The sequence below is a fragment of the Pteropus alecto genome, unplaced genomic scaffold, assembly GCF_000325575.1.
Source record: "Pteropus alecto unplaced genomic scaffold, ASM32557v1 scaffold589, whole genome shotgun sequence".
Classification (NCBI taxonomy): Eukaryota; Metazoa; Chordata; class Mammalia; order Chiroptera; family Pteropodidae; genus Pteropus; species Pteropus alecto.
In genome coordinates this window covers 311,053-338,932 of record NW_006442514.1, presented here as the reverse complement: position 1 = coordinate 338,932, position 27,880 = coordinate 311,053, and the positions used below count along the sequence as shown (strand labels likewise).

The 27,880-nt window shown below is 36.9% G+C and overlaps 1 protein-coding gene across 1 annotated transcript in view; it reads left to right on the top strand.

The window, feature by feature from the left end:
* Nucleotides 1-27,880, top strand: part of GUCY2F (guanylate cyclase 2F, retinal) — a 93,272-nt gene that overhangs the window by 18,588 nt on the left and 46,804 nt on the right. The window contains exons 4-8 of the mRNA XM_006922715.1: nucleotides 10,282-10,636; nucleotides 11,947-12,031; nucleotides 15,902-15,998; nucleotides 20,141-20,272; nucleotides 25,711-25,800. Coding sequence (XP_006922777.1) covers nucleotides 10,282-10,636; nucleotides 11,947-12,031; nucleotides 15,902-15,998; nucleotides 20,141-20,272; nucleotides 25,711-25,800 — 759 coding nt within the window. The remainder of the gene's footprint in view (nucleotides 1-10,281; nucleotides 10,637-11,946; nucleotides 12,032-15,901; nucleotides 15,999-20,140; nucleotides 20,273-25,710; nucleotides 25,801-27,880) is intronic.

The following is a 27,880-nucleotide window of genomic DNA, read 5'->3' as shown; positions in this document are numbered from 1 at the left end:
CAAATCATAGCCACTTAAGAACTAGATGAAAGACAAGGAGTGGGGAGGGAAAGAAAGCAGAGAAAAAAATGGAGAGCAAAGACAAAAACAAAGAAGAGAAATACAAAGAAGACAAGGAATATGAAAGGAAGATGGGGAGGCCAAAGATGCCAGTTAGATTAGAAAAATACAGAGGAGGTTTTTATAGGTTGGAGGCCAGATGTAGAAGGCAGTCATTTTCAGCAGTATTTAGAATGACACATAAATAAGTGTTAAAAGTTTTAGCATTTGCTAACATACTGTATTAGTTATAAAGCTTCTGGCTACAAGTAACAGAGAGCTCAACATAAAATGACCCAAGTAATTTTTTTTTCAAAATTTAAAGTTATGGGAGCTTCAGGGTCAGTTATTCAGCAGCTCAATGACGTTATTAATGAACCAGGTTTTTTTCATCTTTCCATTTTACAAGCCATAGCATACTAGCTTGCCCTCATGATCTGGTTGTCCTTATGGTCCAAAGGTGGTTGCCACAGTTCCAGACATCATATACAGTTGGAACTGTCTATGGACAAAATGAGGAATGTCCCTCTCTTGTGTTTCTTTTTAAGAGTGAAGAAATCTTTCCCAGAAGCTCCTTGCCCACACATTCCTGGTCACAGTTGTGTCCCATACACATACCTAAACCAATAATTTAGAAAGAGGAATGAGACCATTGTGACTGGTACTATGACTGCCGGAAAACTGTGAATAAAATTGAGATTGTGTTAGCAAGGAAGAAGGCTGTCAGGAAGGTAGTTGATTGTGTCTAACACATTCTCCATGATATTTTCCTTTTAAGCCACCCCCTTTTTTAATCCTGTGTACTGCTTTTCTCTCTGAATAAGTGATTTAGAGGAGATTTAGGTTTACTTATCTCTGTCCTGAGTATTGGTAGAAAGGATTTTGCTGATTCTTGTTCTAATGAAAAGAGTGACTAGCAGTGATCTTAACAGTGCTGGATTTGAACTTTATGGCCACTGATAATGTTTAATAATAAATCTTTCTTTTAGGACACACACATATTTAACTGAAAACAATTGGTCAATTTGGTCAATAATTGCAAGAATTCCTCGAATTGCTAAGAATGGTTGTTCAAACCAGTTGTTTGGTGTATTTATAGGCAAACAATAAGATGGTGAATTTTTGTACTTTTAGCCAATGATATAGCACCACATAGATACAGACTAGGTCATCTTTTTTATTTTAATCACAAGATTCAGGGAGGAGGAAGGTGTGTGTGTGTGTGTGTGTGTGTGTGTGTGTATGTGTGTGTGTGTGTGTTGTACATATGTATGAGCATGTATTTTGATACAAAAAACACAGACCTTCTACTCTTAATATTTGATCCAACCTCTTTGAGCTTGTGGCAAAAGTAACTAAGGCAAAAAACAAATGATGCCATTAGTTTGGTTGCTAGGCAGCCTGCACTCTGCTTTATTCAAGGAAATGGAGCTAAAACAAGACTCTAAAACTCAAAAAAGCTTGTTTGGTTGCACTTCTACCCTTACTTTGTATGCATTTCTACCTCCACTTTGCAGGTGCCTAGGCTATACCTTCATAACCAAAGAATGATAAAGAGTGAGACAATTATCTTCACGTTTGTTATAAACAACCACCCCTATTCCTAAATTACCTTGATGAAAGGTATTTTTGAAGGCAGTTGGCATAACAAAAAGAACATATGATAAGGAGTTAGACAAACTTGGATAAATCCTAACTCATTCTTACTAGCTGTGTGTCCTTGGGCAAGTTACTTAGACTTTTTTGAGTCTCAGTTTTCCCATTTGTAAAATGAATTAGTGATCTATAACTTCTAGGATTACTGTGAAGATTAAACAAAGTAATATGTGTAAAGTGACTAACAGAGTGCCTGTCTTAAATGACTACTTTCCTTTCTACTTTTTCTCCTTTGGAGCCAGGATGATTTTATTTGTTGATGGTAACATATCCTTTAATTACAATCTGAATTCAGCTTCCTACTCTCATGTTTTCTGATTACTGACGGTCTCTCAGTAGTTCCAGCTTTTAAAAATTATTTTGCTTTTAGAATTCCAAATGGTATTTTCTCAGATCAAATTATGCAATTCAATGTTTGCTTATCCTTAGGCTCCTGTTTTTTTCTCCTTATCCAGCCAACAGATTAACAACTATTTATTGAGTAACTGCCATGTGCCATGCACTATATTGAACTCAAGATAGAACAGTGAACAAGACAGGATTTTTTTTTCAGTGGTATGATGGAACCAGTTCACAAAGCCAATTATGTGCATCTTTCCCCAACTCAGTGTATCATGCTAGTAGCTTAAAATCAAGCATCATGCTAGTAGCTTAAAATCAGGCATAGTGAGTATTTATACTACAGAGATTGATAAATGATTAGAATTAGGAGCTATTTCCTCTCCTCATAAAGCTGTTAAACATTTACTAGACCATTACTTGTTCCTGCTCTTATGAGGCATAGATTCTAGTGAGAGATACAGGTAGTAAATGTATATAAAACAGGTCTGTATTTTTCTCTTGCCCAATAACTTCCAACAGAACTGAAACTTCTATATATAGGCTATATTGCCTATAGAAGTGGTTTGCAACCTCTTTTAATTTATACCCTTGCTACTTTAAAAGGTAAAACAAACAAGCAAAAACCTACAAGTGATATATGCATGTAGTTTTAAAAGTCAAGAAATTCTAAAAGATTTATATCAACAAAAAAGCAGAGTTCCTAGGTCTTCCTCCCATACTTCATCAGAAGCAACCACTTTCATGTCTTTAGCTCTTTACTCTAGCATTTACCTCTACGTTTCTAAATACCATATTGCTACTGATCTCTTGATTAATCAATTTTGGACATTATTTATTGACTTCCTATTATAGTGAGGGTTGTTAGCTCTTATTACTTCTTTACCCTTTTCAAACCCTAAATATAGTTATGTCACAATCTTTAGTTAAATTTATGTTTAATATTTTTAATCTTATACCTATATAAATATCATTCATTGCTGATCCACGTGGTGTAATGTGGTAATAATTCATTTTACATATAACTTTAGATTTTTACTGACATTCCTAATTGCTATACTTTTTAATTTGTTTACCTTAATTTGAATTTCTAAGTATTTCCATACTATCTGATAAAGCTATAGATGCCTCTCAAAACAATTTTATATGTCGCAAAACCTGTTAAATTCCTTATAATTTTCATTTGTTTTTCCTGAAGCAATCTGTCCTCCTATTCCAATCTAAACTTGCTCCCTAAGTCTGCTGCATAACTATTATGCTAGCGTTTATCTTTTCATCCCTCTGGAAATTCTATTTCCCTTTCTTCTGTACTGGATCCACTATTTTGTGAACCTTGGGACCCTCATTTTCTTAGTTTACACACTCATTTTATTGGAGCACTTCTTCTAGTAGCTTCTGAGAAAGGTATACAGGAGGTACATTTTTGAGATTTTGCACATCTGAAAGTCATTATTCTATCTTCACTATTGATTGATAGTTTGACTAAGTTTATAAATCTAGGTTAAAAATCATTTTCCCTTAGCACTTTAAAGACATGGCACATTGTCTTCTAATTTCCATTGTTGGTATTGAGTACTCCAATAATATTCTCATTCCTGATCCTTTGATTTAACCTGTTTTCACTCCTATCTCCCCTAGAAGCTTTTAAGATTATCTCTTTATTCTTGATGTTATAAAATTTCATTATGTTATCTGACATGTATTATGCTATATATTTGGTGGGGCCTTTTAACCTAGAAGATCATTCTGCATAGAAAATTATCTTATGTTATTTATTTGATAATTTCCTCAACAACATTGTCTTTGTTATCTCCGGAAATACTATTAGTTGGATATAAGAGTGCCTGGATTAATCTTTTGTCCTATTATTTCTTTTGTATTATTTATACCTTTGCTTTTAGTTTTTCTTCCTGGAAAAATTTTTCAATATTGTGTTCTAACTCTTTTACTGATTTAAAAACAAAATTTGCTATCATATTTTTAATTTCCAAGAGTCAGTTCTTGTTGTTTGAGTATTCTATTTTGAAACATCCTGCCTTTGTTTCATGAATATAGCATTTTATCCTAGTTCTCTACAATACTCATTACAATTTCTTTGATGTTTTCTTCTGCTCTGTGTTTTTCTCCATTCCTATTTTTTCATGCTTCTTTGTTTTAGTCTATTTAAAGTTGAAAGCTTTCCTTAAATGTCTGGTTATTTTGGTGATCTATTCATATTTAAGAGTGAAGTTCTAAAATGAGGATTTGAAGGTGTATGTATATGGCGGGCATATTGACCAGTGGGTTCCAGTATAGGGCAGTTGGCTAACTGGCTGCTTTTTTTTTTTTCTTTGTCAGTAATTGTTGTAGATCTTGCCTCTTTGGCTACTCACTTTCCTTAGAGAAGAAGATTGCTCCAATCTCATTCTTGGGAGTCATAATCCTGGCCATCAGTATTCTAAGACCATTTTGGGGGAAGGAGACTGGGATTCTCATCATTAAGTATAAAGAATTTAACTTCATTACTCTTTTCTGTGGCCCACTTAACTTCCACCTTCCTTTGGGTCAAGTGCCCCAGATTTGGAGCTTCTCTGAATCAATTTAACCTGTTTCCTGCAGAGATCTGGATCTCCTTGGTAAGGTGGGGATGGCAGATGTCTAACTGCTTCTTACACAGACATTCAAACAGCTCTCCCTCTTTTAGAGCTCTGCTTCACCCTCACTTCCATAGTGCCTCTAATTCCTAAGCCTTTCTGGGATTCTCAGGGGGCACATCTGCTTGTTGCTTACCAATAGCCCCCTCTTCAAGTGCTTAGATTTAATCGCCCTCCACTCTGCTTAATTAGTTACCATTCCTGTAACAGCCTTCCATCTTTATCTTCCGTGGTTTAGGGTTACAGACATCTGCTAATACTATTAGACATAGAGGTTTAGTGTTTCTGTCCCTTGTTTTCTTTGCTGTTTAGAAGTTAGATTTTAGAGAGGAAGAGAATGAAGAAAAAAATCTTGATTTCACTATCTTTAATCAGGAAGTAATAAAGAAAAAATAATTTCCCAAAGGGTGTATACGATATTTTTTTATTGGTGAATTTACCACAGTCTATTAATTAATTAAGCAAGCATTTATTAAACTCAGCTATACCATGGAAGTTAAGAGCATAGGCTTTGAAAGTGGATTGCTATAAATTTATTTAAGCTCTGTGTTTTTAAATTGAGAATAATAATAATACCTATCTCATAGAGTTGTGAGGATTAAATGAGTTAACACATATAAAGAGCTTGCCTGGCATCTAATCAGTCCTCAATAAATGTTAATTATTATTATTATTATTATTACTATGGGCACTGTATAGCTGATATAATAGAGAACAAAAGAGAAACAAGATCTTTCCCCAATGAAGGGGAACAGTTTTTACCATTTCAGGGTGCTAATACACTGGGTCTAAAATGGACTCTATTACTTATTGGTCACAAATTCAAGACTGGGACAAGGGACTTGAACACTGCACTTCCAGGGAGATATTACTAGAGCCCTGTGCTCCTCTTCTGAAATGCAAACGATAGCAGCTATTGTGTATTCAGTGCTTACTCTGCACAAAGTAGTTTACATAAATGATCCCATCCAATCTTCAGACCAAGCCTACAAATTAGGTATTAATTTCTCCATTTTATGGATAATGAAACTGAGGCTCAAGGTAACTTGCCCAAGGCCATACAGCTGGCAAGTAGCAGAGTTGAGATTTCAACTGACCATTCTAAAACCTGACCATTTAACAACACATTATTAGCCTTTTTAAAAAAATTACTGAGTCCCATGTCTAATGCTTTACTCAAACAAAATAACTTTACTAAATGATGAATACTTTGATTTGAATAAGTTTATTGGATTGTTTTTCTCTGATACAGGAGATGATAGAGCTCTGAAGACCCATGAAAAGGGAACAATAAATCAAAATAGAAAGATGAGGGGGGGACACCAGTGACAAACTTCCTAATTTGGTCTTAGGATGATTGGGTAAGGATTATCACCTTGTACCTTTATACTGTGGCACTGAATAGACTTTTGAGATAAAACCTCAGTGCCTGCATTTTTCTCTTTCATTGTATTTCCTTGTTTTCAATAAAATTCTATTGGCTAAAATATATATATTCCTGGAACACACATTTTGGATACTTTTTCCAAATGTGCCCTTATTTGGCTAAGCAAAGGAAATCCTCTGGATTTCTCAGCAAGACCAGGGAACCTTAAGATCCTTGCACCTACTTTTTCCATTACCCTAAATATGGGTACATGGCAGGAGGATGCTAGGCTGAAGGGGATGTTGTTAGGACTGGAGCATTCCAGGATGAGGCCCACCAGATAGATTGTAAGAAAAGGTTGCCTGCAACTTGCAGTGGCTACAATTGTCTTTGTACTTCATTCTATATAAAATAACGGTACTGTGTTCATGAGTATCATATCAAACAGGTTGGGCTATTAGTCATCTCTTCGCTAACTCCAAGGGTTGAGATCATGCATTATTGGAGATACTACCTTTAATAATAGAAATTCAATTATCCTTTGGTTTCTCGATCTCTGCGTGTGTCCTACTTTTTGTTCAAAAGTGATTTTGCCATTTTGTCCTTCAAGTGATGCATTCCAAGCCAGGTATGTTTTAATGCATGCTTCCAAGGACAAAATTCTTTGGAAGCCAGTTTTGTGTCTTTCAAATACAGTAAATCTAAACTGATGATAACCAACTGAATGACAGCATGAACTACTAAATCGAACAAATTCAAATATCACTGCTCTTGACCCAGACCTTGTTCTCTTAGATACAAGCTCCAAAAGGCCTACAGTAGGGCTAGTTAAAGTCAATGAATAACAATTAAGGATGAGTTTTAATTATCATTCATTTATTTAAAATTTACTCATTCATTCAGGTTCTGGTCCATAAGCAGGCAAAACCAATAGACTGAGTCATCAGCGGTTTCACCATTCTGGGCTGTGATGTTAACAAGGGCATCTATCTGACAGAAATTCTTGCCAATCCTGTCTTTCTTCTTTGGTGCTATAGTCAGAAGCCAGGACAGAGGGTTTTTGAGAGTGTCCTTTCTTCTCTTATTCCACCTTGTACCTCTTCTTTTTCTCATTATTTGAAGCAGCTGCAACTAGAGACCTTTTGTGACCAATGCTAATAAAGTGTGCCTTTGATTAATGGGAAGGGGCAGTTCTCATTGCTAAAGGGCACAATAGGTGAAACAGGAACACAGACCAGCTAGAACACAAACCCAAGCCCTCACAGTAAGAGTAAGCTATTGTGACAGACATTCTTTTGCAGATGAATACTGTTGCTACAGCTATGTTATTTCCCTTGGTTTCAGGTCTCTCTACAATACTTTGTGACTGTGTGTGTGTTTGTGTGCATTTGTGTGTGTGTGTGTGTGTTTTCCCTTGGTTTCAGGTCTCTCTAAAATTCTTTGTGTGTGTGTGTGTGTGTGTGTGCATTTGTGTGTGTGTGTGTGTGTGTGTGTGTGTGTGTGTGTGTGTGTGTGGTATGTGGTGGAGGCTAGAGAATCCTGAAGAACAGGCTTCAGATTTCAGTCATCCTGATGAATTGCTGTCAGTCAGCTCTACCAGGGGTCAATTAGAGAGCACAAAGGGCAGCATAGCCTGGGCAGCTGAAAACCCTGTGAGATGGGTCAATTCAGAGGTGATTGTGTTGTTTTTACAGGTCTCAATCTTTGCTTTTGGCCATAGGTAGATGCAGTCTCTTTCTCAGAAGGCTCTTTGCCTTTCAAAATAGAATACTAGCATTCTCCTTGCTTTCAGGGGCTTGCTGCCCTGTGGTTTTTAACTCATTTGTTTTACTAGTATTGATTTTATACTCCATCTTCCAGCCTTCACTTATTGTCATAACCTACTAAATCCCCAGAAAAGAGGCAGGCTCTTGTAGAAATCTTGAAGACAATTAAATGAACCATCTAAGAATGTGAGGAGGGAGAGTTAGTGAAAACCCCTTAAGGGATGTCAGTGTGTGCTAGGCAACTAAATGTGGATGTCTTTGTGGCAGCACATATCATCCATTCACTATGCCTATTTCTATAGTGCATGTTAAGGCAGAGTGGTAAAGAATGATCATTGGAATTCAGTAGACTAAGGAATAGATTTCTGGGCTATTAGATATGTATGTTATTTGAGGCAGGGTTTTTGGCCTGAACAACTGGAAAAATGGAGTAACTTAACAAAAAGGGGAAAACTTGTAGATGAAGCAGGAGGATTTAGAAGTAAAAATTAGGAGTTTTGATTTTGGGTCTATTAAAATTTAACATCCAAGTAGATATATCAAGGTAGGCAGTTGGCTACATGAGTCTGGGATTTAGGAAAGAGGCCTGAGCTGGAAGTATAACTCTGAGATTTATGGCATAGATATGGTATTTAAAGCCATGAGGCCAGAAGAGATCACCCCCAGAGTGAGTATAGAGGAGAGGATGAAGGACCGAGCTGTGGGGCACTCCAATGTTAAAAGATCAGAGAGACAAAGAGTAACCCATATGTAGGCAAAACAAAAATATCTGCAAGTTAAATTTGATCCTTGGACTAGATCAAGAGTTGGGAGATTTCACAGGTGTTCAGAACTAGAAGCGACCACAGGGAACATCTATTTCAACCAAGAATGCTAAACTAAGAAACAGGATAACTCAGTTATAGACCTGATTTTATTGCCTAGGTGAGTGACCTTGACAAATCACTTAACTACTGTGGGTTTCTCTTTACTATCTGGAAAGTAAGACAGCTAGACGAGATGATCTCCCAGGTTTAAACATTCATGATTCCATGTCCTCATTTTAGAGAGGAAGAAACAAATCCAGAGAGAGAAGATAAGTGATTTGACCAACATTCTGTTATTAGGAACAGACCATAGGCCAGTGTGTCTTCTATGCTCTTGGTTTTAAACCCTGTATATATGGGAGCTTTCAGTAATGCTGATTACTAGGTTCAAAATCTAAAGTGTCTCATTTTGTTGGTCTGGATTGGGTTTGGCATTGGTATTTTTGACACCCTCAGATAATTTTAATGTGCAGCCAGGAGCGAAAAACCTCTGCTCTGCATTAATAAGGCATGGCAGTGTCTCATTAGCTGCTATACCTCTTTGCATTTTGACTTTTATTTCCAACACAAAAATGATTCAGTTAATTTTAAATCCTTTAATTCAGATGAATGTTGTTACAGGAAGATAGCTTCCTAGACCTAGTGAAACAAAAGTAGCAAGTATCAGCTTTCCCTGAAGCTCAGTAAAATAGCATGACCACAGTTTTCTTGAACTCCATCCTAGAAGTGAAATGTTATAGAAAACCATGAAACCTTAGCTGGTGTACAGGGAAGGAGGGAGGGATTATTCACTCTTCTTTTCTACCTTTATGGGAGGAAATATTAGGTTTATTCCAAAAATAAACTTACAAAGTTTAAAGAGCAGTTCATCAGGCATAGTACACAAATGCTGTTTTTATCATATTTATAAAGGAGGCAGAATCATGCTGTCTACGATGGCGGTCTTACTGCTTAACAGTGGCTTCTCACCATAGCTTTGCCACTTTACACACCAATAGGATATAGTTTCTTGATTAAAAGCCACATTCTCCATATACTGCAACATTTGACTCTATTTGTGAGTGTATATGTGTTAGCATGCATGTCTGTATGCATATGTGTGGGGATATGTGTTTAAAACTGTATTCTAGTGTTCACTGTCTGTGGGGAGCATGTGTCTAGAAGAATAGCCATTTTGAACTGAGATAGGACAAGACATAGACTGTGGATACACATTATTTACAGTCTTACCACACATATCTACCATTCTAGTAGTGCCAGCAAAATGAATTTACCATGCATAATGCACCAGTGATTAACCTGGTAAGTTCCCTTTGAGTGCCTCTTGTCTATCCCATACTTTTTTTAGTGCCCTTTATAACACTAAATCACTTTCTTAGTTTAGAAACATAAAAATATATTGTGTATGACTTGGTTTGCTCATAAAATTGTCATATTTGATATATTTAAAGATGTGAACACCTGAGGGAGAAAAACAGAAAAATTCAGGGGAGAAACCAAGCAAGTCCTCAGAAACAATTGTTTTGTTTTGTTTTGTTTTGTTTTTTTCCTCTGGGTCTTCATAGCTCTCCTCCACTCAGACGTGCAGCCCATAATAATGAACACAGGCTTGGAATACACTCTGAGATTACTCTAGGGCGACTAGTGCTTGAGGTAATTGTAATTTTTAAAAATAGGTTTCACCGTTATTTGGAACCATCTACAATTCAATTTACTTTATCGCAAAAGCCATGAATAATGCTATGAAAGAAAATGGACGGGCTAGTGCTGCGAGCCTAGTTCAGCATTCCAGAAATATGCAGTTCTATGGATTCAACCAGTTGATAAGGACAGATTCAAATGGAAATGGAATTTCAGAATATGTAATCCTGGACACCAACTGGAAACAATGGGAACTCCATAGTACTTACACTGTGGACATGGAAACGGAGCTGCTATGGTTCGGAGGGACCCACATTCACTTCCCTGGTGGAAGGCCCCCTCAAGCAGATGCAAAATGCTGGTTTGCAGAAGGGAAGATATGCCGAGGAGGTAAGGAATGGAAAATCACTGGTAGTTAATAGCTCAGCTTGGGTTACAAGGGAACCTCTTTAGAGGAAGGCATATTTTAATATTAGAACACTCATAGAATCAATGATTTGCATTCAGATGACATGAATATCTTGGCACTCTATGTAGTTAATTTAAAATAATATGGATAATGAGAGGTACTTCACAGCCTTGAATAATTATCCACAATTTAAAAGCTGCCATCACTTGTTTTAAAAGTACTTGGTCTTTTGTAGGCTGTGATTGTTTCCCTGCTAAAAAGATCGCCTGTCCTTCCCTTAATATATCCAAATCCTGTGGATTAGGTCCCACAGAAATACCATATGTATACCCTCCCCTCTCTGAACTCTCATTGAACTAAAAAAAGTCTGTACCTCACAGCTTAGTACAAAATTGCTTTTCAATTGTTTCTTGTGTTTTGATTGTGCTTCCCCTTCCCAAATAGACTGTTCCTTGAGAGCAGGGATTATCACCCCCAACTGCCCAACATGGTCAGCATCCAATAAATATTTGCAGTTTGATTGACTGATGAAACTCCTCTATCTTGTGGGAGAGAGGAAACCATCAAATCTCTGAGAGCCAGAAGGGAACTTTAGAAACATCCATATTATTCCCATGTAAGTGTACACCACACCCTTCTAAAACCAAATGCATATATGTGAAATGGTCTTTGGTTTCCATTTTGTTTTAGCATGACATACCACACCTGCCTCTTTACTTGTTTCATCATGTATTTCCTTCTGAAATTTTAGTAATCCATCCAAATATTTAGATTTTCCACAGACAATTTTATATTCTGATGAAAACACTATCAAAACTAGACTCACCTTTGAAGGACAAGTGTCATGTTTTACATCTATAACTCACAATGTCTGTGGGCTCGGATGAATTAAAAAGTTCTTTTATTTTTTGAAGGCAACATAATACTTACCCTTCACAGGTGAGATAGCATATTTATTCTCAAGAACTCTATTGCCATCCAGCTTAAATTAAGGTACTCAGAGTTTTCCATTTGTGGACTTTTTCCTCTAAAGAAACACCCAGGTCAGCCTTAATTCATGTAATTTGTTATTTTCAGAATGGTGAGTGGTTTTGCTTCAGAACAGTGAAATTGCTTTCTGTGTTCATAAAGTCAACAAGACAGACTGTGCTGTAGAAAAATGGAATTAAGTTGGGTAGATGTGGCTTGATTTTAGAGCCACCAGTAAGCATGAGGAGTCGCTCTGTTGTGACCTTTATTTATAGCTTCTCTCTGATAATGTCATTCTTCCTCTTCCTCTTGCTCTCTGCAGGCATCGACCCTGCCTTTGCCGTGATGATCTGCCTTGCTTTGCTTATAGCCTTGGTGTCTATTAATGGATTTGCTTACTTTATAAGGTAAATTTTTGTTCTTTTTGTATATAAAAATGTAAGCCCATAATAACCTTTTTAATATTGATTTCCAGGAAGTCATGTTATAGTACAATGGTCTCATTACATGACCCACTGATTTTATTTTTTCCATAGTGATTTACCATCCCTACTGGCCCCATTTAGGGCGAAGTGTTTTCATGATGCCAAGAATAACTTCCTCAGTTGTGTTGTCAGCGTTGTTGCCTGAGTAAATCTGGCTCTTAACATTATGGTGAAATAAGAGAACTAGTACTTTAGGGCCTATCTACTCTCCATCTGTGTTCTCTTTTCCACTGGCAGCATCTCCTATAACCACCTCCTTCCCCAAATGGTATGAACTTATAGGGAATGGAGTTGGAGTATTTTAACAAGTTCCAAGAATTAGGTAGATTTGGCTACAATCTAAGATTTAGGGATCATGGTACTAACTCACAGGATTGTAGTAGAGATTAAATCAACTAAAGTAAGTAAAGCACCTAGAACAGTATCTGACTCATGGTAGGTGCTCAACAAATGGTAAATCTCAACTCCTTCCCAGGTACATGCTGATTGTTGGGAACCCAGAATCATCACTTTGATACTCATGCCTTTTGCCCAAAGTATCATAGCCCAGATTTTTTTTACTGGTTTTCTTCCTTGGAAAAAAAAGCTATCCTAGTTAATTATTAACATCATCATTATTATCAAGTCTTTGTCATTCTCCTTCAGATCCCTTAATAGGTGACCAATTACTCTGATCAGAATCAGGGATAAATGGCTAAAGATGGCTTAATATGACACCCTCTTTTAAAAATAATCTTTGCATTTTGACGGTTGAAGTCTCCTGGTATTAGGATGATTTAGGGAAAGCAAAAAATGAAAACTACAATCTCACGCTTTACCCTTTCCACCCTGAGAACCACACCTTTTTCATTTCCTTGTAAGGGTGGTCCTGATAACAATGTGACACGATCCTGGTAGGGAATGGAGTGGAACTATTTTGATCAAGAAAAAATGTCTAAGTGTATTAAGTAGCTGTATAAATTCGGACAATATACTAAACTTCTCTTGGCCAGATTTTTCTTATTTGTAAAATAAATGAATTGGATTAGATGATCTTTAAGAAACTTTCCATCTCTGATATTCTAATGTCTGTGAAACCCTGGATTGAAACTATAACAGGTGTTACTCTTAGTGTTTAATATGTTGGCATTGCTGTGAAAAACAAAAACAAAAACAAAACAGTATTATAAAACCTCCTCAGAATTAGAAACTTGGTAAAGCCACACAGAGTAGTAGGTAGCTTATGAATTGGTGAAACACACTTAATAAAAAACATTAGTTCAAAGGAAGTTTTTCTTTTAATTTCGTTGACTGTGACATATTTCTGCTCAGAACAGAAATTTAATGTCTTTAATTTAGCTGCTGCCAAAGAATAACGTATTTAATTAATGTCATTACATACTTAGTGAAAATAAATGTCATTTCATCAAAAAACTTTTCCCTCCAGGGAGATTCAAAGAGTAATAGCCTCAGGCTACTCAATGTCAGAACATTCTATGGCAAGGTGGACAATGGAGTCACTCAGCTGCTTATGTTAGTTGCACCCCCGGCCCCACTCTGCCCCCTTGCCCCAAATGACTGGTCTCATTGATCTTTCCCATAGAACGAACTGATTCTTTGGGCTTAGAGTGAGCCCAATCTTCAATTTTTGATAAGAGAAGGAAAAAAGAAAAAAAAATCAGGAGGTTGGGAGAGGATTTGTTTGAATGTGGGCTGATGGGGAAAGAAGAACTGGAGAAAAAAGTAATCGGGGAGGGACATGATTAGAGATGAAAATGATTGGAGAGGGACATCAGTTTGAGACAATTGATGCTTCAAGTGGTCACAGAAAACTCAGAGATGGGAGAGAAGCACATCATTTTCCAAAGTCACTTGATTCTTGGTTCTTCAGCTAACAAAGCACAAAAGACGCCTTCTCTTTGCTGCCTACCTCCCTCTCTCTTCCCACCATGGCTGCAATCAGAAAAGCTGAGCAGCTGATGAGTTTCTGTAATAGATGGTGATTACTTGCAAGAGAGTGACTCTCTGTTCCTTCATTTTCTGTGTTTTGATTGTTTAATTTCTTTCTTCAGAAAGAAAGATGGGTAAAGAACCCAACTACCCCAAAACAAGGGATTCTTTGAACTCCTCCTTTCTCCCTCTTCTGAACCAGATTGCCTCTCCTTTCTATAAAGCTCTCCCGTGCTTTGTAATACTAATGATGATAATGATAATAATGAGCCCTTATACTTTCAGAGTGCCTCATGCTTTTCAGAGCACTTTCACATACATTATCTCATTAGATTTTCAAAACAACTATGTAAAAGCGGGTAATGCAAAGACAATTATCTTGCTAAATAGATAAGTACACTGGGGCATGAAGAGTTAAATTATTTATCCAAGGTCATCTGGCTAATTAATGACAGAATCTGCATTACACCCTAGGTCTTTGGATTGGGAGTCTAGTTCTCATTCTACTCGAGTATATTCTGTAGCATGATTATTTTGACAGGTGTGCCTGCTTTAAGACAATTCACTACACATATGAAACAGATAAGTTAGGGAGTGATGCTTTACTTTGCCAAAAGATTCATGTGCTCTACCCAAGAATTCACTATGGGGCTCTTTTAATTTTCTCTGCAGGGCAGCAACTCCCACAGTGATAAGGGACATATTTGTTGGCAGACAATTAGCAACAGATTGTTTGTTTACAAACCAGTGAAATCACTGAGAAAAACTGACTGGGTTGCTGGTACTTAAAGCTACAGTGACACTATAGACTTCTTAAAACAACTTGACGAAGCACTTTGATTCAGTGGTTGTTTTTCCCACTCTTACACTCAGTTTTAATACATTCCACAGGGTGACCATTAAGGGGTTATGGAAAAAGTGAAGCCAAACCAAGGCTGTCAGAGCCCCAAGACAAAACAGAAGAAAATAATCACATGGACTAATTCAAGGTTCCCTTTAGGTCCTCAAATTGCCCTGTTGGCTCGGCTAACATGACCCGCCTGGCTATGTGGGTAGACATCATAAATTCCTATGTGTCAAATAATTAATTTATAGGATATAATTATATTTAGTGCAAATTAATGGGCATGCTTAGAGAGAATCAGGTTTAAACTGTGTCTATGTAATGCTCACACAAGAGACTCATTCATTAAAAGAAAAAAAAAAGCTAGTCAGCCCACTTGTTTGGAACCATGTAAACAAAGCAACCAACTGATTGAATTTTTCCACTTTTCAACCTGTTGCTTTGGCAATGCATAGATACAACTTTGTAAGACAAGTGGTCTTGTGGGCAGAAATTTGGGACCACAGCCAAGGACCAAGGATTCTAGTTCCAGCTCTGCCTCAGGCTAGGGCATCTCACACAATTTGCTTAATTTTGTTTTATTTCTTTAATGTGTTTTTGTGTCTATAAAATGGAGGTTAACGATTCTTGCCCCTGGTATTCTTAGAATATATACTATGGCATATGAAAAGGGTGTTGAGTTAGTAAAAAGTATTGAGAAATGATTTTTTTGAATGTGCCCTTTATGTGGGAACACCATTTTTTAGTCTCAGATACTAACCCCATGCAGCACCCTCACCCCTCCCTTTTGCTATCTCTTCACTAGCATTTTCATTTTTCTCCTTTGGTCTTTATAACTTAGCAGGTTTGTGAGGACAGAGTTGTTGTCTCTCATTGCTGTGGATACCATGGTAAAGATCCATGTGTGATTATTCTCTCAATTATCTTGTGTATTTTTAAAATTCTATTATACGGCAAATTTTCTTGGGGTTGCAAAACATTCAGCCCCCTATGACCCTCTCATATTATGCTTGTTTCAGGCATCATATAAATAAAATCCAGTTGATTAAAGGACCCAATAGAATTCTACTGACTTTGGAAGATGTGACATTTATCAATCCCCATTTTGGCAGTAAGGTAAGGAGCTTCTCTTTCTATTGCTTCTTCAATATGGTATCCACAAGCCACAGGTGACTATTGAGCACTTGACGTGTGGCTAGTCCAAATTGATATGTGCTGTAAGAATAAAGTACACTCTGAATTTAGAACACAGTACAAAAATATGTAGAATATCTCATTAAATTAAAAACTATATATTTTAATTATATGTCAACATGACAATATTTTGGATATATTGGATTAAATAAAATCTATTATTAAAATTAATCTCATCTTTCTTTTTAGGTTTTAATGTGCCTAGTAGAGAACTTAAAATTATATATGTTGCCTATGTTACATTTCTATTGGATAGTGCTGTCTTAGAACAGTTTTGTGGAGGCAATGCAGTGCACTTGGAGCACCTACATAGCTTTGACTTCATATATCTCTTTCTTGTACACTTGGATTCAACATTTGATTACTAGTTACTCAAAGGCAGAGGTATATCTTTTTTTTTTTTGATGTTAGCCCACACCACCTGGCATGGGGCTGATAGCATAATAGGTGCTGATAGTATAAAAGTTTGATGAATGAATCAACCAGTGAAAGCCAGTTGAGTTTTGCCAGGGGTTCTCTTTTGGTTGTGATTTTGTGGTAAATGGTGATCTCCATTGAGTGCCTGCTAATATACTCTGGCCCTGCACTAGAGGTGGCATGTAGTCCCTGCCTTCAAGGAGATTACAGTCAAGTCAGAAAGGCAAATTATACCACACAAGAAAGTCAATAGATACCATGTTGCACAAAACACATTATAAATATGGTAGAACTTCAAAGGAGACAGATCAGTGGAGAAAGGTGTTTCAAAGACCCAGCACCCAAACTATGTCTTAAAGACAGAAGAATAAGATTTGTCTAAGTTATAGATCACAAACTGTCAACCACTTTTGTCTGCCTTTATAGTTATAAAAGATAGTAGTCAGAATCTTGAAATTGTGAGATTATAAATGAAAATCTGGATTCCTGGGTGTTCTTTAAAGGCTGGAGATCTATCAACCTTGGGGATCACTGTGATAATTCACTAGAACTCAGTAGTAGGTGCCCTTTTTGGAAGAAGTATGCCCTCTGTAGTTTGATACAGTTACCATCACTCTCCATTGTCTTATACTCAGCCTATCTCATCAATTTACATTATTTACCTGGCCCCTAGAGGCATCCTATGCAGAGAAAAGAGAATATGTGAATGTGTGAGGAAGTATTTTGTCAAATGCAGCTAGCAATGAGAGAGTGTGCCTCTCTGTCCCCAGTCTATAGGACCAAAATAAAAATATTACTCTTTGAAAATTGTAATATGGTGGTAGCAGAATGTAAAAGAGGGTGCAAACACATCATATTGTCCCCATTTACTAGTATACCAGATCTGAGAATTCTGTGGCCAAACTGATCATTTGCCTAAAGTGACACTGAAAGGTGTGCATTAACTAGTTGGCTGGGTGAGAATGAATTTACATGGCAATAGCCTACTCATTTGGAATAAATGTTCAGCTGTTTTGTTTAATTCTCAATTACATAACCCTCTTAACTTGTTAAAATCATTTTGTAAAGTTGATATTGTGTTACTGGAAATGAATTGCTGAATGCCAAAATTACCACTCTGGCTGAAAGCTACATTTCACCCTCATGCCATAAAAACTTATGAATGTTGGTGTCGCTTTTTGAAGCCACCAGAGGACCCTGGGACTTATGGTGGTGGAATTTGTCTGTTTTTGCCACACTCAATATATCTTCTATGAAATTTCCCACCTTAATTAGAAAGGGTAGATACTAAAATGCAAGTTCTAAAGCAATTCCAATAGATAACACAATACTATAAAAAGAAATATTTAATTCTGTGAAAAATATTTTTTTTTGTACAGAAATGGATGATTAGTAGTAAAAGCAGATGGCTAGAAATTATTGTCCAAATGTGATGTGAAGTTTTGGTCAAAAGCAATAAACCAATTTTTAAAATCCTTACTTCTTTAGTGGTATCCATGTCAAAATGACAGTTCGTATCAATTGCCTAGAAGTTTTGGCTCTAAAATGTCAAAACAATAAACATAGCTCAATATTGGACTGGATTAGCCTTTTCTTTACTTAGTCCTTGCAATAGTCCAGTAATGTCTATGGAGCTTCCATCTATCTCTTCTCTCTTTCCTACTGAAGTAAAAAATGTATTTGGTTTTCATAGTTTCTCACAAATTTCACTGTAAACAGCAGAATAATGCTACCTTCAAATGAACACAGTGCTTAGGGTTTTAAAATCTTGTTCATGATGATAGATCTTTTCTTTCATTTGCGCATAAATTTCTACATTATGAGAGTTAAGAAACAATCACCACTTTTCACCATATGAGGAGAAAAAATGATAGCAACAGAGATTGATAGTCTTATAGGGAATGTTCTTTTTATTTTTTACTATTTTGGCCCAGGTGAAAAAGGATGGCATTATCTTAGAAGAACATAGCTCTTGGCCTCCAGATCCCTGTTGATACTTGGCTTGTATCAAGGATGCTGATGGGAAAAGATAGGGGAACATACATTATCCTTAATTGCTGTGTAGTCACAAACTTGCAGCTGGCTGTGTCTAATCAATCAAGAAGCCAAGCCAAGAATCCCATCCAAGTGGAATGTCTGAAAGTGTAAACTCTTGGTGAATATAAAATTAATTCAGTCTAGAAGAATTGGCAGTTCAGTAGAAGTCAAGTCAGGAAAGGAAGTTTTTAGAGGAAAGTAAAGCTGAAGCCCAAATGTATGTGGATTTTGGCACATTCTCTTGCTTTCTCCTTCCTGAAAGGTCTATATCTCACTATACAGATTCAGGTGCTCTTGCCGATATAAGGAAATAAAGAATGAAAGGGGAGTAGGTTTCTCTCTGGCTTTGCTCTGTTGAAGAGAGTTCAGGTTGATTTAAGGGTTATGTGAAGATTCAAGTTTTACATCTTGTCTAAATCTTGAGCTGTTGGGATTTCAACACATTGGGGTCTGGATATAGTTTACTATTGCCTTGAAACTTTGTGATAGTCTAGCGTTGGTAGAATGAACTTAACTCAGGACTAAATCAACTAGTGATCTTCAGTTTATCAAAGACCATTAAAGGCAGAGTGTATGAAAGTACTTAAGATTAATTTTTATTGGCAAGCAAGAGTGAAATAAAGCATGATATGGTAGAAAGCACACAATGCCATAAAATGTAACATCTACATTCTTCTTCCAGTCCCTATACCCCTCTCTAGGTTTCTGTTTCCTCATTGTAAAAGAAGGGTGTTGGAGTTGGGGGTGGGAGCTGGCATAGACATTATCAAATGTAAATGCTAGCTCTGAATTGCTGTAATTCTAAAAATAGGCATATTTGGAGACATGGAGAAAAATATGAGGAACCTGTTGACTTATTATTTCTTCATATGAAATAAGTCTTCAGGTTCAGTTGAAGATAAAGATGTTCAGTTTTAAAAGCTAACATACACAACAGAAAACTCTTCCTTTTGTCATTGAACTGTACATTCCTAGCCCTTCCTTACCATATTTGTGTATACTAGTTAACAAATAAAGGAATAGGGGATTTGGCCTATTTAAGCATTAGACTTGTAAATCATGGGTAGATGATCTACTCACTCTCCACCATTTTATTACTTTCTGGGATAACTTCTGCCATTAATCTTGCCTGCACAAAAAAGGATTCCATTCAAGATGGAATAACAAAAGGAGCCAGGCTTAAAAGTCAGAAAGGTAGTATTCTGTCCTACTTCAGCAATCGATTTTTTCAAAATGTTAGATTTTTATGTTTTCCCCATTTTTGTCTATAAAATGAGGGTCCCAGAATAAATTATGGCTTGTGTCCTTTTTTACCTCCCAAATCTATGATTCTAATCTTTTTTAGGAGATGGAAGTACCTACAAACCTTTACTTTCTTTTGTCATATATGGAGTTGAAGCATGGTACCAACACTGACCTAAAAAAAGTGCTGGGGGATCGGGAAAATTGATCAATCTCAAGTTTGCAGAGTTCAATTCATATAGTTACTTTCTTAGGAATAAAAAGTAAAAACAAAAAAAGATAAACACAGTACATACACCATAGCTCAATGCTCTGTCCTAAATCATGAGAATTTTGCTCATAACGTTTGTTTCTTAATCCATTCACAGAGAGGAAGTCGAGCCAGTGTAAGCTTCCAGATCACTTCGGAGGTCCAAAGTGGAAGGTCTCCAAGGCTCTCCTTTTCTTCAGGGAGTCTAACTCCAGCTAACTATGACAACTCTAATGTAGCAATTTATGAGGTAGGATATTCGACAGCTATCTAATCTGCTGCTTTCTTGGGTTTTAAAAATGAGGCTTAGGACTTAATGACTTAGGACTTAGTCTTTGGGCAAAAATATTGAGGCTTTTGGTAATTTTAAGTTTTTTGTTCGTTATCTGTTTATGGATTTCTTTGGTCGACATTTTTTACAATGATTTTCCTTAGCAACTAATCTACTTACTTATAACTTCATTGATTTTTCAACTCCATGTATTTACTATACATGTGGAAAAAAGTCTGTGACCCAAACACTTAGTCATGTCACTCCTTCCAGAAGACATAGATATAATAATAAAAAATAACTTTCTGAGTCAACTGTTTGTGATGGGAAATCTAGAGACATGTTTGCGTAGAGTTCAGGGCAAACCTATCCCTTTGAATTCTTGTTGTTCTTTCTATACCTGTTTTCCTTAGATATTGTTGAAATATTTTTAATTATTCATTTATTTTTTTCAGCCTGTACTGACTCTTGGAGTAACAAGTTACTCTCTTCTATGTAAAATATAAATCTTTTTTATTTTACTTAAGTTTCTGCCTTTCAAGCTTTAAGAGGCCACCTCTGACCCCTTGTTCTAAGATACTGAAATTTGCCAACCAGAAAAAATCTTGCTTCAGTTGGAGAGATGAACTGTTTTTTTTTTTTCTTTGAGTTAAGCAGAGAGTAAAAGAAAAACTTGACTGCCTTTCTGTCCCTCCTAAGTGAAGCCTTCCCAGTGTGGTTTCCTTGTTTTGTTTGAAGATACTCCCCAAAGCATCAAACACTCACAACTTCAATAGTAACTACAAAGAAAGCCCAAAACAGGACAGAATGAGTTTTTAGATTATCTACCACATTGAGTTTTCCAAGTGAATGTTCTCTTCCATTGGATAAATAATCGACAGTGGCCTAAAATACCAAAATTGGCATGGTATATATTTTCTTTGTAGCTAAGCGCTTTGACTTAAATTTGTGGCAGGAAATCTCTGGATCTTGCCTTGGACTTAATTTAATCAAAGAGGAGATTTTCTTTAAGTTTAAACTTGAAATATTGGGGAACTGACAGCTCTACTCTCTCAAAGACTAAAGACAAGATAATCACATAGTTTTTGAATGTCAAATGGAATGGGCTGATGACTTTATAAATATATTGACACTTCTAATATTCTGAAGTAAATCTCAATCACCTAAGGCAGTCTCTTGTTTTTTCATCTGTAAAATGAGGGGTTGAACAAAATTTTTAATTTTGGTTGCTCATTAGAATCTCCATAGGAAACTTTAAAAAATACCTGTGCCCAAGGGTCCACCCCTAGTAACTCTGATTCAGTTGGTGTAGGGTGGGCCTAGACATTGGCATTTTTTAAAGTTTCCCTGTATGTGCAGATAGGGTTGAGAATTGCTGGACTATGAGATATCTGAGGCTTCTTCAAGTTTGAATATGCTACGATTCTCTGATTCTCTGGAAGAATTTAGTGTTGAATTGTGGTATGTTTTATTTGGTGGAGTTGGATAGTGTAGAATCGAGAAGGGAAAAATAAAAATCTGTATCTGTCAGATATTTTCTCATTTGAGAAAGAGGCAGAGAGTTAAGTTAGTTACCACAATGAGTGTTGGTCAGGCAGATCATGAGTATTTCTGAACTGTGTAGGCCAAAGGGGGCCTACACAAAAAAAAGTGTGTTGGTGAGAATAATATCACACCATGAAGTCAAGATTAGGCTAATGGAATGGTGCTAAGGAAGATAGCTGAAGATAGAAAACTTCCTGGCTAGAGCTAAAGAGGTCTATGAGAGGGAGCATAAGTTAATCGAATCAACAGATCAAATAAAGAGGTCCAGTGTACCTTCTGAACTGGTCCTCTATTAGGAGTGTTTTAAAGAAGATTTGTTATCTAGTTTCTGTTTAAAATAAATCAAATTTTCATAAGAATTGCTATTGAGTGACCTGGAAGTTCCAGAAAATGTTCCTGGAGTAGCAAACACCTAATAGCAAAGGACAGGCTTCTTTAAGGATGTGCTATAACATTGTACTACACTGACACAAAATCATACTTTGTACACTCAGGTGCATACCTTTTGGAATTGCACAAAAAAAAATCAGACCTTATTTCATAGATACTCTATGAGATGTGAAAGGAAAGCCATATGAGTAGGCTGCTGGAGAGAAAGAGCTGTGAATGGCAGATGCAGTAGGAGCACATCATGATCTGTTCTGATAGCCACTGTCTAGGGGAGAGGGGTCAGGTGGTCCAAGAGAACCCACTGAACTTATCCTTCCTCTTCATTCTCTGACTCTATTGCCTTTCAACTTCTTCCTGTGTTTTCCTCTTTGTCTCATTTCTTTTTCTTACCCTGAACACCATCCACATCCATCTCCCTTTCCCAAAGGGTTTTCTCCCCTATCTTCTCACCTTCTTCTATATCCCTTATAGTTCTTTCTCCATCCATCTCCTTCCCACCAAACATCTCTCTCTCTCTCATCACAGAATCAGATCATCAAAACTGCAAAGGACCTAAAAAATCATCTAAGTCATCCAGCTCTATCAATCAGTGAGGAAACTAAAGCTCAGGCTAATTAAGTAGATGCCCTAAGGCCACCTCAGTATTTGAGACAGAGCCAGGTTTAGGATCTAGTTCTCTTGACTCTTAGTTACTTAGTGCAAAAACAGATGGACTTTAAATTACTTCTAAAAACTTTAGTGGATAGAGTTTGATATTTCTTCCTCTTAATTAAAAAGCAAATGATGAGTGAAGTATTTTATCATTCTTTCTCTTAAAAGAAAAGGGCAAAACAAAACAAATAGTGTATGTGTGGTAAAGATAACCTGCCCATTTCTTCCTTTATCCTCATTATTTGTGAAGTAGGACATACACAGACTCAATAAAAATTTGCTTATGTAGTTTTTGAGAATTATTTAAATCTTAAACACACGCAAATCCCCTAAACCAAAGAAAGCCCATGAAAGTAAAGAGCACCAAAGTGAGAGATGGAAGACCTTGGTTCTACTACTACCTAGCCTCCTGACATTGGACAAGTCATGTAATCTCTTCAGGATTCAATTCCTTTATCAAAATACAAAAGACTGGCCTAAGGATACTTAAGATCCTTTCCAGCTCTTAAATTTAATGATTTGGCAGAAACAAATTTCTGCTTAATTATCTGTAAAAGCTAATAGCCATAGATAAAGCTAACCCATATCTGTAATAGGGTGGCTCCAGGAAGATCATATTAGATACTGGGTATAGGCAGAGTCAGGGCAACCAGTACTAATGTTCAGGTTGTGCACTACATAAGGACACCACATATAAGAAGTTATTATTCACATTGTAGACATATTCTAACTTATATGAGAATGGTGCAGAAGTGGTCAAAGAGATTCTGGCCTCCCAGCCCAGTTCTGGAATGAAGTGTGGGGGACCTTCTCATATCTACATTTATACCAGCACACTGAACTATGCATATACACAGTCTCTGGTAAACATATGTGCACCTGGCTGTGTGCTATCTTGGCTATGTCCCAGGAGTTTCCTTGAGGTCACTCCTTTCTCCTGCCTAATATTCTTGGAGACACAGTTTCAGCTTCTCAGCCCTTCTCTACAGCCTGACTCCAAACCTGGTGAAGAGGCCTCACCTGGCTGGCAGGGCTTGGTGGTATGCAAAGTATTCATGCTGCTAGTGAAATGTGTTACTTGGTATCTGGAGGATGTATGAGTAAATAAGAGTGTGGTACATGTGTATAAGTTTACAGCCAGGGCTGCTGCCCAATATCGCAGGGTTGCCACAGGCTGTAAAATAATATTCTCATGTAATTATTTCTTTTTCACTTCAGGGAGAGCACCCTTTTCTAATTAGCAAAAATGGTACCATGTTGGCTAGGATTGACCGTGGGCCAAGTAATATAGTTACAAAGATTCTGGGAAAGCTTTATTGCCCATTAGTTTAGTTCATCTCCCACATTGCATGATTTTGTAAATTCCCAGTTAGAGTTTTATTCATTCAGCTTAAGCATTAGTCTTTGACCCTTCTAAAGGGCAAAGTCCTTTGAAGGCTAAAACTTCAAGCTCATGTCAGGCCCTCATGACTTCTATGATTAAGTAATATAAATGTGAGGTAGAGAATTGGCTTTTCTAATCAGTTCCCAGGTGACCATGATGCAGCTGGACTGGGACTACACTTGAAGAATTGCTGGGCACAAGACCAGAAAGGCTGCCTTTGGTGCTTTGACCATTCTGCTGCTGCCAGGTATTGATCCTGGACTGAGGATCACTGGACTATGGGCATTGAGCCTGGCTGGCACAGCTTTATTCAGCTGCTGAAGGCCTCTAATGGCTATCCTTTAGTTAAAGAGTTTTGAGCTCCTTGGCTAGAAGATGCCCTCTAACGAAGTGTGGGCGAGTAACTCAGATACCTGCAGCTCACATTATTCGTTTTTGCCTTTGGCAGGTCTCTGGATGAAGTGCCACAGCTGGATATATTCTTTAATAAGAGAGTTTTACTCTCTTATTCTTGGAATTTCACTGCACAGAGCTCTCTGCTTTATTATTTCTACTTAATGACAAATTGGTGCAGTCTGAAATGGAATCTCTAGGTTATAAGTAATAGATGTGAAAGCACTTTGAAGAGTAGAGAGCACTGTGCAAATGTAAGGCATCATCATCTTCATTGTCATCATCATCATTATTATTATTAAAAATAAATCCATATTTGTATTGCTTTTTGAAAATTTGGGAAAAACTTTGGGTTGGGCAGAAGCTAAACAGGGTTTGATGACTGATGAATCTTTGTAGGCTCTATATATAGAAGGCACTGGTGTTAAAGTGAAGACAATAAAATAATTGTTGTTTTTGACTTGACAGCAGCCTCAGAGATAGCTATTTTGTATTTAAAAAGTCAGAAATAGACTTCTGAAAGACTCTAGATTACTCATATTACTATGGTAGTACATTTGTGCATACAAATAAAAATAATATTTAATCTATATTTAAGCCAGTCAATTCATGATTAAAGCATAAGAGGCCTCCCAAATGGCCTGTCTCACAAGAGAAAAATGAACCAAGGTAAATGCAGGAAACATTTGCTACACTACATCTCCAGCTACAGATGCCTCAAGGCAGTGAGAATTGCAACAACCAACCATCACCATTAATCACGGGGAACCCGGTGCTACATCACTTAGCTATGAATAAGTGAAATGACCTAGCACTTTCTGGGGGTCTGCGTACCTGCACTTGTTTTTCCATCTCTAGTTAATTGGAATTTTTAACTCTTCTGTATGACCTTATTTTTAGCTCAGAATACAGAATGTCCAGGAGGCGGCAGGTGAGAGAGGAGGAACAAAGTCTGGGTTGATGGTCTAAGTATAAATCCTTCATGCAGAAAAGACAGTTCTCTAAATCTGGTGGCAATTAAGTCTCATCACCATTCTCTATCTTTTCTTTTTAGGGTGATTGGGTGTGGCTGAAAAAGTTCCCCTGTGGAAATTTTGGCGATGTTAAGTTCATCAAATCAAGTGCAAGTGATATGTTTGAAATGGTATGAGAAACCCTCTTTCATATACATTCCAATCCTTTCTCCAAAGTAACTAACACCAGCAGTTAGGAAGAGCCCTTAATAAATTAGTGCAGGGAACCTGCAGGATTGCTATTGGCTTGATATAACCATATGATGCAATGGTAGAATTATGGGCTCTGAAGTCAAAGACACATGAAGGATCTAATTCTTAGCTCTACCTTTAAGTGCTATATTAACTTGGGTAGGTTACCTCAACTCCCTGAGTCCTGCTTTCATTATCTGTAAAAGGGGTATATTTAATGTCTACTTCCCAGTGTTGGATGAGGATTAAAAGAGATAATGCATGTAAAGCATCTTGCACATTTCCTGACATGTAGCTTCTTTGTAAAATGGTAGCTATTATGATTATTATTAAGTACATATCCCACAATCATTCAAAATCTCCAGTTGCCAGACTTGGAAAAGTGATTCACATAAGAAAAATGGTAATTTCTCCTGTCCCACCAATTACTTTCAAAGAATCCTTGGATGGTTTATTTAAAGAAGCAGCCTATAGATAAGGCAGGGATTTAAAATCTTGGTTCTTCCTTGAACTGCTAGTACATAAAACATTTGCGAAACATTTAAGGTTTCATGCCAGATTTAGTACTAACAAAAATCTTGGGAGACAAGATGTACTGAACTCTTCAACTTTTGATCGTAACCAGCTAGGAAAATACTATGGAAGGGATGAAGTACATGTGTACCCAGTAAATATTTAGATGACTATCTGGCTAAAGCAGGTGCTCCAAGCATTCTCTGCTTCCTGGGGTTGTCCAGAATATCAGTAAGACATGACTGCATGTAGGTATCTACCTTTTTCCTATATATAATCTTCACTATTGCTTGTAGCTGAGGATATATGACTGTAAAGATTTAGGAAAAATTTAGGCCTGAAATTTTTCCATGCTAGGGCTACTAGTGTAAAGCTAGATGCTGTAACAACAGACCCCAAAATATTTAATGTCTCAAACACAGCAGATATTTACTTCTTATTCAAATAACAGTATAAGGTAGGTGTTATTGATTGGCTGGTAATTCTCTTTTTATATGGTGATTCAAGGACACAGGATATGACCAGCTTATAGCTCTGCTATATCCTAGGGTCTTGTCATCATCTGCATTCATCTACAGAAGCAGGAAAATAATATGGAAGGTGTCTATTCACTTTTTAAAAGCCTTAGACTACAAATATCACATTCCGTTACTTGGAATTCAGTTGTATGACTACAGTTAGCTCCAAAAGAGTCTGGAAAATGTGGACTAGTTATTTTTCCAATGCAAAACGGAAGTAGATTTGTACGGAACAGCTAGCAGTCTCTGATATAATCACTTTGAACTCTGTCTTCCAACAGAGGTTCGGAGCCCAGTAGTTTTGGCTACTTGGTCCATAAAAGATGCTACAATGAAACCTTAAAAGAAGTCGCTCACTTTGCTATACGTGGGCTGATTTTTCATGTCTGTCTTAGCTTGTTTAAGCTGCGTTGGATTAAGAGAATTGTCATAAATGCCAGGCTTTTATGCTTAGGAGGCAGCTTTGGTGGCAAATAGCTGTCATGTCCACCAGGAGTAATTTAACTTCATCTTAGGTCATCTTGTGATCCAGTTTAACTTCTTGGAGAAGTAGGCTCATATTCTAAGCCAGTGCATTCCATCTCAATAAATGGCCCACCATACTCTCAATGCTCAAAATAGAATAATCCTTGATTTCACCCTTTCCCTTACTCCCCAGGCCTACAGTCATGTGATTTACAGCTTAAAAATATATCTATGATCTGCTTATTTCTGTTCATTTACACTACTACCACTCTAAGCCTCTCTCTCTCTCTCTCTCTCTATCATCTATCTATATCTACATCTATATCTATATATCTGTATCTATATCTGTATCTATGTATCTATCTATGTATCTATAATCTATCATCTATCTATCTACCTATCATCTATCTATCATCTATCTATCTATCATCTATCATCATCTATTGTCTATCATCATCTATCATCTATCTATCTCTACATAGATGTAGATATGCTTTTCTACATTCTCATATTCCTTACCAAT